At 46.4% G+C, this 15291-nt stretch overlaps 1 protein-coding gene across 1 annotated transcript in view; it reads right to left on the bottom strand.

The window, feature by feature from the left end:
• Positions 1-1565: 1565 nt before the first annotated feature.
• Positions 1566-15291, bottom strand: part of Spon1 (spondin 1) — a 268537-nt gene continuing 254811 nt past the window's right edge. Inside the window, exons 8-16 of the mRNA XM_051192721.1 lie at positions 13660-13861; positions 11547-11687; positions 11052-11127; positions 9748-9930; positions 7176-7346; positions 6923-7090; positions 5834-5998; positions 3864-4127; positions 1566-1835 (exon numbers count right to left, since the gene is read on the bottom strand). Coding sequence (XP_051048678.1) covers positions 1672-1835; positions 3864-4127; positions 5834-5998; positions 6923-7090; positions 7176-7346; positions 9748-9930; positions 11052-11127; positions 11547-11687; positions 13660-13861 — 1534 coding nt within the window. The 3' untranslated portion in view covers positions 1566-1671. The remainder of the gene's footprint in view (positions 1836-3863; positions 4128-5833; positions 5999-6922; positions 7091-7175; positions 7347-9747; positions 9931-11051; positions 11128-11546; positions 11688-13659; positions 13862-15291) is intronic.

Raw genomic sequence — 15291 nt, 5'->3', positions numbered from 1 at the left:
TTGTTTTTTTTGGGGGGGGAGAGAGTTGGGGTCCCAGGTAGAAATTTAAGCCTCTCATCTCTTTGTTTTCTATTCCTTTGAAGGAGAAAAACTTTATTAAAATATCTAAAAATAATGTTGGGAATAACCCAAGCTTCAGATGGTCAAGGGGTGTGATGCCAGGAGCCTTTCTAGAGGGGAAAGGTGCCCCATCTTATCCTGAAAATGAACTGGGTAACAACTGTTAAAAGACCCAACCTTCCCACCACTTAATGGCCTAAAAGCAAAAAACAGACCCAGTGAGATTTGTTTATTTATTTTTTTATTGAACAGGCTCTCTTGTGTTAAGTAAAATACATATTCGAGGGTTGTACATAGGTGTGGCTGGAAATAATCCTGATGTGTTTAATGCAGACTCTTAAAGTAGTATATTCAAAACACTGTGGCATCTTGCCCACAGTGTGTATTTGGATGAAGCGGTAATAAACACAGACTTGCAAAAGAATGTGATGATAGTTTTAACAGATGCATGAGCAAAACCTGCCGATGAGCTCACAATAGGGACACATGTCCCTTTACTCTGATAGCTGGTCATTGGATTCCATGGATTCAGTGCTCTGCTGATGGCTTGGAAGTTGTGGAAACCCCTGGCCTTCCTTCAGACTGTCTACAGGGACCAAGGACCTGGTCCAGAAGTGAGGCACAGGCATGACTGAATAACCCTTCTTCTAGGGTTGTGTCTTAATCATGGGAATAGTTTGTCTCTCTCCTCTCTAAATTAACATGACTTAAAAAAAAACTTTTTAAGTGGGGAAAATAGTATTTTTGTTGAGGAATGGACATGGGGGCTTCCTGGCAGTCTTAGCAGGTAGTTTTCAGAGCTAAAATGCTTTATTCTAAGAAAGTTTGGGAAACCTACAGGTCTGGATCTGTATGGAAGATTTTTAAGTCACATTTGGGACTAGTACCCAGTTTACTGTCTGTCTTGGTCCAAAGAAGAATCTGTTGACAAAGGGGGCATGCCCTGGCACCCTAGGACACTTATGGCACCAGCAATCAAAACCCAAGGAAACATAGTTTATGCTTAATCTCCTTTATCACTGCTTACAGTTAAATAAAGCAGCCATCATCATGTGCTGCTGTTGTGGTGTTACAAACCGGTATTGGGTTTGTAGAATAAAACCACCCCACCTTAGTGCTTCTCCTCAAGGGCCTGGAGAGCTCATAACTGAGGAGACTTAGCAAGATACCTAGAGTTGTGCTAAATGAAAAGAAGAGAAACAGCTTTCTGCAAGAGTGAGCAGGCCAAAGGCTAGAGGGGAATCTGTCCTCTGCATCCTGGCACCTGAGCACATGGTTGCTTCTCCTTGTGGATGTGGCCAGGGTCTCTGCTGCTTGACCAGTGAGATGATCCAGAGGGACACATTTCAGTTTAGTACAAGGTGAACCAACACTACTCACTCCAGTGTAGGAAGAGGGCTGCCTGAGGACGAGGGTGCCCCACTTGGCCTGCACCCACCAAGAAGTATTCAGACAGGATGTCCCTTGGCATCCATAAGACTACTGGGCAAACGATACCGCAAAAATGAAAACTAGTGGACACAATTTAACTCATCGTAAACAAGCAAACAAACCACCCAACCTTATTGGTGACTAGATTCTGGGATGCAGCCCTGGGGAATTACATCTCTGTTAACAAGGGTGCACATTGCACGCTCTGATCTCCTTCTTGTCTTTGCAGCTGGTAAACTGGGAGCTTTTGAACCTCTTCTTCACAGTCATGTAGCGCTCCTGAATCCCGCCTCCGCACAGTTTTGTGCATTCTGACCAGGCTGTCCAGGGCCGCATCCGACAGCCTGAAAGTATGAGGATGCCTGGTTATGCCAGCAGAATATGAGCAGTGATTTCCAGTAGGACTATCCAATGAGTTGTCTGCTTCTCTATGTAATGAGTGGTTGCATTAATTGATGCTGACTGCTTGTATTGGTGGTTTGCAAACGCTATGGGCATTAATGCACTGGATCTCTTCCTGTTGAAGGGCAGAGCCTGTTTCCCCACTCCTCGAACCTAGGCCTGGCTTGCTTTGGCTAATGGGATGTGAGCAAAAACCATGCTTGGAAAAGACTTAGGTGTATGCAAGTCTGGGTGACCTCACTCGAGGGACCCTGTGGAAGGGCCCCAGAAGAGCAGGTAAGGCTGGGGTGGGGGTGCGCTTCCAGCCCCACCTGATTGTGGCTGCACAAATGAGACTGGGTCTAACACAGCTAAACCTCAGAAGAGTGAGGCCATGCCAGCTTGCCTCTGAGCTGCCGGGTTGTGTAAAAAGTTTGTTTAAAGCACTGACTTGTAAGTGGTGACTAGCCAGGAGCATTGAACTCCTCCTCCCTGCCCGAGTTTATAGCCTCCCCAATACTAAGTAAAACAACAATTCTTTTCCTATGAAACATGGACGTGCCTTCCTCGAGGGAACCCCTCTGACCCCCAGAGATGAGGTCTCTTGTTTGCACACATAAGTAGCACTCTATACCTCCCTCCTTTGAACACAGCATGCTTATGGATATGTATGAGATACCTGTTTGCTACACCACAGCAAGGTTTCCTGGAGAAACCGCCTGACACAGACATCTTGGTATAGGAATACACTCTACACTAGAGAGCTGTCCCCTCCCCCTCTCCTTTTCTCATTTCTCGAGGCAGTTTCTTCTTTGTGTAGCCTTAGCTATGCTAGAGCTAAGCTTTGTAGATCAGGCTGGCCTGTTCTTCCCAAGTGCTGAGATTAAAAGGACCCAGCATGGTGCGATGGACTGTATTAAGGCAGTCACTGGACTTTACTTTTGTATGGCTGCCTTCTTTCCCTCCAGGGAATTCAAAGAACACTTAATGGTCTGTGCTCAGGGCTTAACCTTGGATTGTTTTAACTCATTATTCTGTTGACTTGTCAATCATTTGGCATTTAGCAGTACCATTCCATGTAGGGGTTATTACTACATTTTAATTTTCCTTTGTCTTATGTGTGTGTGGTTATTTTGCCTGTGTACCATAAGCAGGCAAATGCCTGTGGAGGTCAGAAGAGGGCATCATATCCCCTGGGACTGGAGTCATAGAACGTTGTAAGCTACCATGTGGGTGCTAGAAATTGTACCTGGGTCCTCTGGAGGAGCAGCCATCTCTCTAGCCCAGGGTGATGGTAATTTTAAAGAATGAATTTATTTTTCTCATCTATTTTTATCTATGTGAATGCATGTCATATGGTCAACTCCTAAAAGCCCGTTAAGACTCAAGTCTAGCTTTTGTTACTCGGCATTTCCTTGAACTTCTGTTTGTACTGTGCCCATTCTCTGGATTCCTTTGCACTTGGCTCATTGCTCTGTTGGAGTACTTACCATTTATGTGGCAGCCTGGGTCCATATTAATTTGAAGAATAAATTCGAAAGCTAAGCTCTGTGGTTAACATTAAATTGAGAAGCTACAGGCAGGACAGTCTTGCCCTACACTTACAGGGATAGTTTGATTGGAGGAGCCCTAAAGTTTTTTCTAAACAACCAGGCCTCTCTCATGCATCCATGCCATCATTTCCCCTTTTTTGTAGGAGAAAATGGGGTTGGTTAGTCTTAGCTGGTTGTGAGCAGGGTGGTTTTTTTTTTTTTTTTTTCAAATGTGAAGATAGAACAGTGTACAATTTCTTGGGGCCCTTTGCTTGAAAATCTATTTTGACAGCTAATTATATCTCTTTCTTTTGCTACAAATATTCATCCAATCTCTTCTGTGTAAATTGTGCTTAGTATTTGGGCATCAAAATTTGGCCTGGTTTATCCAAGAAGTGCCTCTCTCTTTGAACCCAGAGCAACCCCACCTGCCCTGACTCTGGGGGGGGGGGGCTGTACCTGGGAATTGCTCTCCATCTGACTCCTCCCTCAGCTGCTCACTGCGCCTGCTCTCTCGGGCCTCCCTCCAGCGAAGCTTCTGGACCGATGGGTTGCGAAGGCATTTCCGGGCACGGCACTTCTTGCGTTGCACAGTCTCTGGGCAGGGCACACCTCCAAACTGAGGTTCCATTTGGATTGTCCGGGTTCGAATCATGTGGCCTTTCCCACATGACTTGTTACATTCAGACCACTGGGACCACTCGCTGAGTTCACAGTCAATTGCTGGCAAGACAAGGTGTGAAACAAAATAGCCCAGTATACCCCTTTGACCCTCTCAGCTGTGCTGCCAACCAGGAGAAACCGGTTTCTAGCAGCAGGGGCATTATCTAGCGAATGAGCAGTAGGGGTGAGGTTGGTGGCAGGTCATGACCCACACTCTTCTCATTCTGACTCCTCTGTGACTTAGGGTGATGGGGACTTCCAAGGTGTTTTTGTAGCCTCATGCCTTGCCCTGTGACTTCCCAGAATCTCAAGGAACCTAGACTTCCTCAGGGGAGCTATCGTGGTCTTCAGTGAATGGCCACCCATTTCATAGGCTTTGGAGGAAACAAGATTGCAGGTGGCTTGCCTACATGGACCCATGTCCAGGGCTTTCTCAAACCCTACAGCTTGTCTTATTATGAACCTCATCTGCATCCTGCATATGGTGGTCTGTGTAAAAAAAAACATGGGGGCCCGGAATAGGAAATTCTACAAAGGGTCAAGAGCAAGGGGTCTTTTATGGTTTATCACACATAATAAAAGATCTAGCCTTCTTACTAAGCAAGCACCTCACAGTGTGAGGGGAAACAGCGTTTTGGTCTGATTTTTTTTTTCCAGGATATGTCCAAGAAAGTGAATGATTTCACACTCTTCAACTTAAGTGTTTTCTGGCCCCTTTTCCTAAAGGGGCTTGTCTGCCAAATGGAGATAATTGTAGATTTTTTTTTAACTTTTAAAATTAGGCTATGAGGATTAAATGAGCTATTTGCTCCCAGCAGTGCCCTTTAATGGATATAAACACTTGTTTGAATTGGTGACTGTCACCATTAGGTGAAGGCTCTAGAGCCCAGTCATTGAGGTAGCTGTGCGCTAGCTGTGGGTAGTAAAAGCTGGAGGCTGCTGCTTTAATCCCTAGAGTAGCCTAGAGAGTTTTTTGCTGCTATGTGGACTGGGAAACTGAGGAATAGGGATGCGAGGGAGGGGCTGTTGACGACACAGGTTTCGGAGGGAGATGTGGGCAGATGTTTTTGAGAACCTGCTTTTTCTTTCCTTCTTCCTTTCTTCCATTCTTACCAGCCTGTGGGAGCAAGTGACTCAATGGCCAGCCTCCAGTCAAGGACAAATACAGTGATCACATGGTGCATGGCGGAATTGAAAAGTTCAGAAAGCTCATGGGTCAGACCGGCCCATAAATGGGGTCAGGGAGGGCAAGGACTGAGGGTGACTGACCTGTGCTACGTATTTAATTATCAGTGTCCCGGTTTCATCTTCACAGGCACTTTGAGTGTTTGTGTGTTTGGCAGACAATTGTGAGACTGAAGAGTTTCTGCCAACACAGATCCAAACTCCTCTATTTCTCCCAGACAAATTAGCCTCACTACAGGATCTTAACAGTCTATGTCCTTTTGAATGTGTGTGCACGTGCATGTCTAAGCCCAAAGATGATTTCTAGTGTTTCCTCCATTGTTCTCCACTGTATTTACTGAGGGTCTCTTGCTGAACCTATAGATCATTGATTCTGGCTGGTCTAGCTAGTCAGCATGCCTGCTGGGCTTTTATGTGGGTTCTGGGAGTCCAAACCCTGGTCCCCAGGCTTGCACACAAAGTGACTGATGCACTTAGCCATCTCCCTGTCTGGTGGTATTAGCACATAGCTGGTTGGGGGCTCACTGGTCCAATGAACTTTGGCGGAGGCAAGCCGTGGGCTTCTGGGACCTGGGACTTACGGCATTCTGGCAGCATGCACTTCTCCACCTGCTCCAGTTCCTCATTACAGTCGCCCAGCTCAGCCAGAGACTTGAGCATCCGCTGGCGGGTCCTCATGCCCTTCCCACAGGTTACACTACAGTCGCTCCACTCCGACCAGGGAGACAGCAAGCATGGGATGGTGTCTAGAGCAAGAGCCAAGTTTGGCGTTGAGAAAAGGCACCTTTATAAAACCCCGACCTGCGCTGGCCTCTGGAACAGAATGGAATTGGACCCTAGATGCAGAGTGAACAACCTGGAGCAAGAAGTCGCTCTCAGCCTGTTTTGCTTGTTTGTCTTCATGCATCTCCTGTGGCCCAGCTGGCAGTCATGACCTTCACCAGTTGTGGTCAGTGAAGCAGAACACAAGTTCTCAGCAGAGTCATCACTGATTTAATGGAGTCACTGAGTTTAATTACATCTAACTACTATGGATGCAGGAACTTGCTCAGTGCTGCAGTTTGCTTCTCTGAACTGAAATCCTGAGGACATGTGTGTGCTTGCGTACACATGTGCACACTGATGCATTTGCATACAGAGTGGGCATAGTAGTGCCTTATGACACCTAACAAGGCCATCGTCAAACAGCAATGCGCTGGGCATAGTGGTGTACACTTTTAATTTCAGCACTTGGGAGGCAGAGGCAGGAGGATTCCTATGAATTCAGGGCAAGCCTGGTCTATATACTCAGTTCCAGGCCAGTCAGAGCTTCACGACGAGACCCTGTCTCAACCCCACAAACAAACACCAGGAATGGGTTGGACTTGGCCAAAGAATGTCCTTTTCTATTGCCCCAAGGAAAGTGCTTCTCTGGAACACAGCTGCAGATGAATTCTACCCAGAAGCCACCAGTGTGCTTAGAACATCCCCCAGGAGCCTGCCTGTCTGGGTCTAGTTGATGGGGTACCTACCATTACAACTATGGTTCCTCTTGCTCCTAATAGTGGACTACTAGACTAGATAGACCCTGCTCTCTCTCGGCCCCTACTCGTCCACCTGGTAGGGGAACATTTGGATGTCTCCTGTATGTTTGAGGTTCCCTGGCCAAAGCCCTCCCCATACCCACTCACGGCACTCAGGCATCATGCATTTCTCCGCCTGCGTTGTCTCAGCCTTGCACATGGAGCCATCAGCGGGGCTCATCTTGATCATACGGTGCCGCTTTTTCATGCCCATCCCACAGGTGGCGCTGCAGTCATCCCACTCACCCCACTCAGTCACGAGGCAGCTGCTAGGAGCTAGAGAGTCCGTACAGTTGGAGTTGTGGGTTTGTGCTGGGGTCCGCCTGCTTGCCCCACCCACCTACAGGGCACCCCCACTCACAGCACTCCTCGTTGACTGCACACTTCTCCGTCTCTTCTGTGGGCAGTGTGCACACCGAGCCATCCTCTGGGAACTGCTTCACATACCTCTCCCGGGACCTCATGCCCATTCCACACGAGATGCTGCAGGGTGACCAGGTTATCCACTCCGACATGGTACAGGTGGAGCCATCTGCAACATACTGAGCATGCTCAGGAGGGGCAGGAAAGAAACTGGGGTTGGTGCAAGAGAACTCTGACTCTGGGAGGAGGTGCTTAAGGAGTAGAGCGTATGTCCTAGGTCCAAGGAATATCTCCAACGATTTAGAACGGTCATACCTCCTGGGGGCGCCTACCTGTAATAGTGGCCGCTCTCCTGTGGAGGAGTCTTAGTCTTTCCTTAGAGACTTCAGCTCCACTACTGAAATTAGCTCCCTAGCTCTAGTCCCCTAAAAGGCATCTCAGAGGTGACAGTGAGTTTCTTCTCCCTTTTTCCTTGTAGGCTTGCCTATAGCAGGGTTTGTTCCTCTCCAGGGTGCGCTATTTGAGGCAATGCTCCCTGTAAAGCCCTGAGAGGCAGGGCATCCTGCTGTCAGGAAAAGCTGGGAAGCAACAGGCAGGAGAGTGTGCTGTTTTAGCTAGCCTCTTCTTAGAATTGCTTTTCTTTGTGCCAGGCACTATCCCAGCCTGTGTAGCCCTGCTATAGCCACCCTTCTCAGAATAAGAACAACAAACAGCATAGACCTGTGCAGACAGAGAGAGGAGTCAAGCAGAAGCGACAGCTGCCCTTTGCCCTTTACCCAGCAACCATCATCCTGCAATCTTGAAAGCTATGTGTAGTGACATAGGTTTGCAAACTTGCAGAGATCAGGCCTGACCTTTGAGCAGTTTCCGGTATAGAGCTGGAGAAAGTAAGCAGCAGGCTGGAAGGTCCTTATGTGAAGCAAGCACTCTGCCCTAGGTTCAGGAGGATTTGGAAGAGGGACCAGGAATGACAAGTACTTAAAAGCATTTGGAAGCCCAGCTAGATGCCACACACCTGTAATCTCAGCACTCAAGTGGCTGAGGCAGGGGATCATGAGTTCCAGACCAGCATGGAGCTATAGAGTGAGTTCTAGGCTGGCCTGGGCTATATGGTGAGGAATGTTCACAAACTCTTGAGCCACCAAAGAAGGTGGAGGGAAGGAAGACAATGAGAAGAAGCAAAAATTGCAGTTAAGGGTCAGAGTCAGGCTACTTGTCGTTAGTAATTTGTCATAAAACATCTGTGGGCTTCCTCTGTAGTCCTGTGCATGTTAGATCCTGTGGCTGGGGTGTGTGTGTGCTGTGGTTCAATATGAAATGTTCCCCACAGCATATGTATTGACCGTTTGGTCCCAGCTGGTGGTGGTATTATAAGAAATATCAAACATTAGTCTTTTCTATCAAATGTTATAAACCTTGTGTTTAGAACAAGGAATTTAAATCTTTATCTCCCACACCTTGTAAGACCTTTATACAAATATGTTAATCCTATGGGCCCAGTAAAACCTTTGTTTACACAAAGGCTCACTGCTCCATCCTAGGAATTTGATGGCCGGAGAAGGGACCTTTTTCTCCTTGGAGCAGTCCCCTCTCTCTCCTTCCTCTGTTTTTTTTTTTTTTTTTTTTTTTTTTTTTTTTTTTTGAGAGACAGGATTTCTCTGTGTGGCCCTGGCTGTCCTGGAACCCTTTTTGTAGACCAGGCTGGCCTTGAACTCAGAGATCCACCTGCCTCTGTCTTCCAAGTGCTGGTATTAAAGGTGTGTGCCAGCACGAACAGGTCTTCCTTCCTCTATTTCTTGTGCAACGATTCTTTTCAGACTGGCTGTGAGGTCAAACACCAGGCAATGGGGGAAAGACGCAGCCATCACCTGAATTAGAATAAAAACTATATGCACTTGCTGTCTGTGATCACTCTTCCAGATTACACCCTCTAGAAGGAGAGTAAAGTTTGCATTGTTCAGGCACTAAGTCAGAATAGTGGTCTCACTGTCCAGATACTCAGTCAGAATGGTGGTCTCATAGTCCAGACACTCAGTCAGAATGGTGGTCTCATAGTCCAGACACTCAGTCAGAATGGTGGTCTCATAGTCCAGACACTCAGTCAGAATGGTGGTCTCTTTCTTTTGTGACCCCAAACTTTTTTCTAACAGTGTCTTGTGGTGGTTGGGGTTGCTGGGGAGACTTTAGAAAGTGGGGCCTCACAAGAAACAACACAAGACCACCATGATGTTCTACTGGGGTGCCATGAAGTACATGAGATCAAGCAACCACTGGCTAAATCCTCTGACTCCAAATAAACCCTTTGCACTAATCCTCTGACAGGCATTTTAATCTAGGTGACATATAAGTAACACATGAAGGGAGAAGCCAGCCAGTCTCAGGAACTCTGTTATCATGGGGTGGGTTGTGTGTTCAAAGGCCTCAAGCTCCTGAAGGAGGCCTCTGCTCTGGTTGGACTTTATTGACAATGATGCGACTCCAGGAATACTGCCAGGCACAGTGAGAGGGACCCGTGTTGCCAGGCAGCCTCTCTTCCCCATATCCTCCAGCTGGCCTAGACCTTACCTTACCTTCATCGCTGCAGCCAGGGCCCATGCAGGGCTGGAAGTCCTGGGTGTCAGGGCAGGGGACACTGAGGTCCAGCTGTGCCTTCAGCATGCGCTGCCGCATCCTCTTGCCCTTTTCACAGGTGGAGGAGCTGCAAGCCGACCACGGGGACCAGTTGGAGTAGATGCAGGTTTCAGGGGTGTCATCTGCAAAGAGCGTTTGGCATGTTCTTCCTGGGAGCCTGGGGAAGCCATGATTGGCTCCCTGCATAAAGGCTTAGCTCTGTGTTCCAGGGATAGAAGCAGACATTTCCTTCCCTTGAAACATGATGTTCTGGGGGGCTGGAGACATGGGTTAGCAGTTAAGAGCACTGGCTGCCCTTCCAGAGGACCCGGATTCAATTCCTAGCACCCACAACGCAGCTCACAACTGTCTGTAACTCCAGTTTCAGGGGATTCAACACCCTCACACAGACATGCATGCAGGCAAAGCACATAAAATAAATACTTTTTTAAAAAGGAAAACAACAACAACAACAACAACAAAAAGATGTTCCAACACCCTGCTGGTAAATATCTAATGAATATGACTACTCACCCTGCAAGGTCCTCTTGCATGTATCTATGTTCTCGTCACTGCCCTGCCCCAGGTGGACGTCGTTTCTAAGCGGGTGGACGTTTCATGGGCAGATCTTTAGCGGCTTCCCAGCGGCTCAGGGCACGGGTGTCAGCCCCCTGAGCACTTGCCCTGGGCTGGTGCCCTCACTTAAGAACCTTACTTAACTGACCCTGTGGATTCTCATTTTCTCTGAGGCAACATCTATTATGCCCATTTCAAAGTTGAGCCTAGAGAGCTAGGAAGGTTAGCTTCTTGTCAGAGTTATAGACACATGATGTCTAGTTCTGTGAGGAGACTTAAAAACCAAGGCTCTGCCTTTCTCTCCTGACCATCATGACTGGACTTTTGTTCTTGATGATGGGTAGATGGACTCATCTCCACCTGACGAGGCAGGAAGCAGGAAGCAGACAGTGATCTGGACACTGTGAAACCTACCAAGTGCCATTTTCATGGCCATAATAGAGTACTAATAATGTTAAGCACCTGTTTTAATGTCACTCCTCCACCAATTGCCTTATATTGGTGCCTAATGTTGGCACCAAAGTCTTTTCTATTGGCCAGGGTGCTGGAACTAGAAACCAGGGCTTGGTACATGCTAAGCACATGCTTAGACACCAAGCTCTTTGGCTGGTTATTTCAGAGATGGGAACACTGTCAGAGGCTACTGGTCATGTCAATTTGTGTTGCCACTTGTATCAAAGGAGAATACCTTCATCTTTTTCTTCTGGAGCCAGGTCAGCTACAATATCATCCACATTGTCAGGTACAATGTTGCATTGTTCTCCCTGCAAAAGAAATGAAGAGTGTATATTTGAGAAAAAAGAGTGTTCAAGGGAGAGACAGAATACCTAAATCTAATGTTTCCTTGGCACAAAAACCCATGTGATGGTAGAGTTCTAGGCCAACATTTATAGCTTAAATGAAAAGAAATATAAGAAAAAAGCATGGGCTAAACAGATGTCCTGACCATGGCAGACATTAGTAACTGACTATAGATCTTATGATAAACTAATCTGCTTTGATTAAAGTCATTCATTTGAACCTGGCTTCACTCTGGGTTGCTTTTACTAATTTATATCTAAAAGATAATTTCCACACTTGAAACCTCAAGAGGCCCAGAAATCCCATATCTAGAGCTGCTTCCTGCCAGAGACCCCAGCAATTCTAGAAAGGTGTATAGGCACACTGGCTCTCCCCATTGTACCTTCCGGGCGATTCTCTCGATGACAACTCTGGCCACTTGTGTGATGGATCCACCTTCTGGGTCATAGAAAGGACTCTGAGGATGGTCCAGACTGGTCAGGGGTCGGATTTTTTCCTGAGGAATTGTGGGCTTGTTTGGTGACTGAGGGAATAAAATAGACAGCATGAGAAATACAACGGGAAAGCCTCAGAGCAATTTGTGTATTGTGAATCAGAACAAAACCTCTGATAGGAAGTGTGTGTGTGTGTGTGTGAGAGAGAGAGAGAGAGAGACAGACAGAGACAGACAGACAGAGAGAGAGAGAGAGAGAGAGAGAGAGAGAGAGAGAGAGAGAGTGAGTCTGAGAGTGTGTGTCAGTGTGGGAAATACAGTGAGGAAGCCTCAGAGCAATTTGTTTATTGTGGGTTAGAACACAAACTCCGATAGGACCTCTCTCTCTCTCTCTCTCTCTGTGTGTGTGTGTGTGTGTGTGTGTGAGAGAGAGAGAGAGAGAGAGAGAGGCTGTGTGAATGAGTGTGTATGTGTGAGATTCTAGGAATCAAATCCATAATATTGCTCTAGTTGGAATTTAAGAAGTATAGCTAGGGATGGAGAGATGGCTCAGCAGTTAAGAGCACTGACTGCTCTTCCAGAGGTCTTGAGTTCAATTTCCAGAACCTGCATGGAGGCTCACAACCATCTATAGTGGGACCTAATGCCCTGTTCTGGTGTAAAGGCATACATGCAGATAGAGCACTCATATACATAAAAAACAAAACAAAACAAAAACAAAAAACAAACAAACAAAAAAAAAACTTTTAAAAAGGTGTAACTATATGGAATTTCACTTTTGTAGATCCAGTGCTTGGAAACAAATAAATCTATGCTTAGAAGCTTCCACACACACCAAAAGTTTGTGCCTGGCTGGAGGAGCCAAGTTCCAAAGAGGTCATCCAAGCTCAGAAGTGGCTGAGCCAGCTTGACCTGGATCCAAGGCTTTTTCTGCTGGACCGGGCAGTTAACTGTTCTCGTGTCTGGTCAGATGTGAGTCACACTGTGTCTGATGAATACTCAGCGCAGCCATTGCTGTGGGAAGGCAGCCCCAGGGTACAGACAGGATAGATGAGTGTGTGTGTGTGTGTGTGTGTGTGTGAGAGAGAGAGAGAGAGAGAGAGACAGACAGAGAGTGTGTGTGTGTGTGTGTGTTTACACACCTGCAGGGATGGTCAGTCTGAAGCTAGCCTGGGCTACATAGTGAGACCATGTCTAAAACAAAAAACAAGGGCTGGGAATGCAGCTTAGTCATAAGCAAGGCCCTGGGTTCTATGCAAACCTCCAAACTGAACAACAGCAGCATAGCAAGCAAACAAAAACATTTAAAAAGCAGGGCACTAGCTAGATGTGCCTGGAAAATTCTGTGCTGAGTGACTGCTCTCTCACACATTTCCTTCTTTTTGTGTGTGAATGTGAATGTACACGTGAGTACGGGAGCATGTGTACATGTGTGCAGAGGTCCACTCTGAGTGTCATTCCTCAGGTACTCTCCAGGACTTGCAGAGTAGGCTAGCTCCAGGGATCTGCCTGTTTTCTGCTCCCCAGCACAAGGATTCCAAGCATGTGTCACGAGGCCTGACTTTCTACCTATTCTCTGGGGAACTGACTCAGCTCCTCCTGCTTGCCCAGCAAGAACTTCACTGACTTAGCTGTCTCACCACCCTGGTGGTTTTCCGATGGCCTCAGACTTTAAAAATACCGTTTAAAAAGATTTATTATATGTTTAAAGTTCTTTTCTTTTCTGCCTGTGTGCATGTATGTATACCACCTGTGTGCCTGGTACCCATGAGTGTTCGAGGAGGGGTTAGAGCCTCCCGAACTGGACTTACAGATCTTTGTTAGCTACGATGCAGGGGCTTAGAAATGAACCCATCCTCTATAACAAATACTCTTAGCTACCTCTCAAGCCTTGTAATGGCTCCAGACTTTACTGTAGTTGGTACACAGAACAATACTGGCCACAAAGGACTTCTAAAACATAGCTGAGTCATACCCACTTCTGTGCCCAGGACACCTAGAATAGGGCAGGTCAGAAGGGGTTGCTAAGGAGGTCTGTCTTCCACTGTAGGCACACACCTACCTCATAGGTCACCCCGCTGTCAGTGCCCGCGTCCCAGGGGATCAGGTCCTGCACCACTTTCTGGACCCAACCACACTCCTTGGTGCACAGATCCTCTGCAGATAGGCCCACATTCCAATCAGGACTGGGGCCCATCATGGTCAAGAAGGACATTAAATGGCGTGTCCTGTCCACTGAGAATTCAGCTGAGGGTGCTGCTCTCCTAGAAACCAAATACAGAGGCTATTACATTCGGGATAGGCTCCACACACACTTGGGGACTGTGTGGCTTGGTCATGGTTAGAAACTGAGGAGAGGCAGACTCCTCAAGCATTTTTGGTTGATGCTTGTGTCTCTTCTGAGCCTACCTGTTGGACAAAGATGGATGCCCCAGTGTCCATTTTTAAACACTTCTATAGCATTTCTGGGTATGATTTATTTGCTCAACTGTGGACTGGTGCATTTCTCACTGCACTGTAAAGCTCTGGGGAATCTCTCTCTCTCTCTCTCTCTCTCTCTCTCTCTCTCTCTCTCTCTCTCTCTCTCTGTGTGTGTGTGTGTGTGTGTGTGCCTGTGTATCTGTGCACAGCTTTATTTCCTGTGTCTAGAACAGAACCTGGCACAGAATACTCACTACATACATTTGAAGAAAAGAAAAGAACAAATAACTCTGAGTTGTAAGTGAGTGTGTGTGTGTGTGTGTGTGTGTGTGTGTGTGTGTGTACTTAGCTATGTAGGATATGAGATGAACTTTGTAAACTGTATTTGCTCTCCAAGGTCCCAAGACATATCTTCACTTCTTCTTTGCAACAGAACTACGGTAAGGATTATTAATTCTGACTTCTTCAAGAGAGTCGTGGAACTTCGGCTCAAAGTCACAACGTTAAGGGGCAGAATAGAAAAGAGACAATGACCCACATAGGCACCAGTTCAAGGTCAATGTTCTTTCCATTATCAATTCCTAAACTCCAAAGCAGCTTGGGTACCAACACAATGACACAAATAGAAAATTCTACATCATGAAATAGTGGCACATGCAAAATTCTTAGAAAATGTGTAATAGCCAAGGAACAGAACCAGCTTAGATGTCCATCAACAGAGAAATGGGTAACTGTTCTATATGCACAGTAGAATTGTATTCAGCCATGGCATTTGCAGGAAAATGAATAGGACCAGAAAGCATCAAATTAAACAAAATAAACCAAACTCACAAATACTGCAGTTTGCAGTTTTTCTTTTACCTGTGGAATCTGGATTTAAAATTATATGCAGATGTGTGTGCTTGTGTTTGTGGTTTGTGTGTGTATGTGTGTATGTGTGTGTGTGTGTAGATGTATATATATATATATATATATATATATATATATATATATATGGTGTATGTGTGTGTAGTTTGTGTGTCTGTGTAGGTCATGAAACTGGAAAGGGGATAATGAGAGAAGAGGGTAAGAAGTTGGAGGTAGTAATTCTGCATGTGCCATGAGAACAGAAGTCTAGGACTATTGGGGGACCAGGGAGCAATGGGGGGTGGGGGAAGTTTGAATAAAGTGTGACATATACAAGAAATGCCATGAGGAAACTAATTATTTTGTATGCTAATTAAAAAAATTAATGAAACATTGTGCAAAATCATCTTGAGGCTGTGTTATAGGA

This window comes from Phodopus roborovskii, unplaced genomic scaffold (assembly GCF_943737965.1).
Source record: "Phodopus roborovskii unplaced genomic scaffold, PHOROB, whole genome shotgun sequence".
Classification (NCBI taxonomy): Eukaryota; Metazoa; Chordata; class Mammalia; order Rodentia; family Cricetidae; genus Phodopus; species Phodopus roborovskii.
This window is presented reverse-complemented; position numbering and strand designations above follow the sequence as displayed.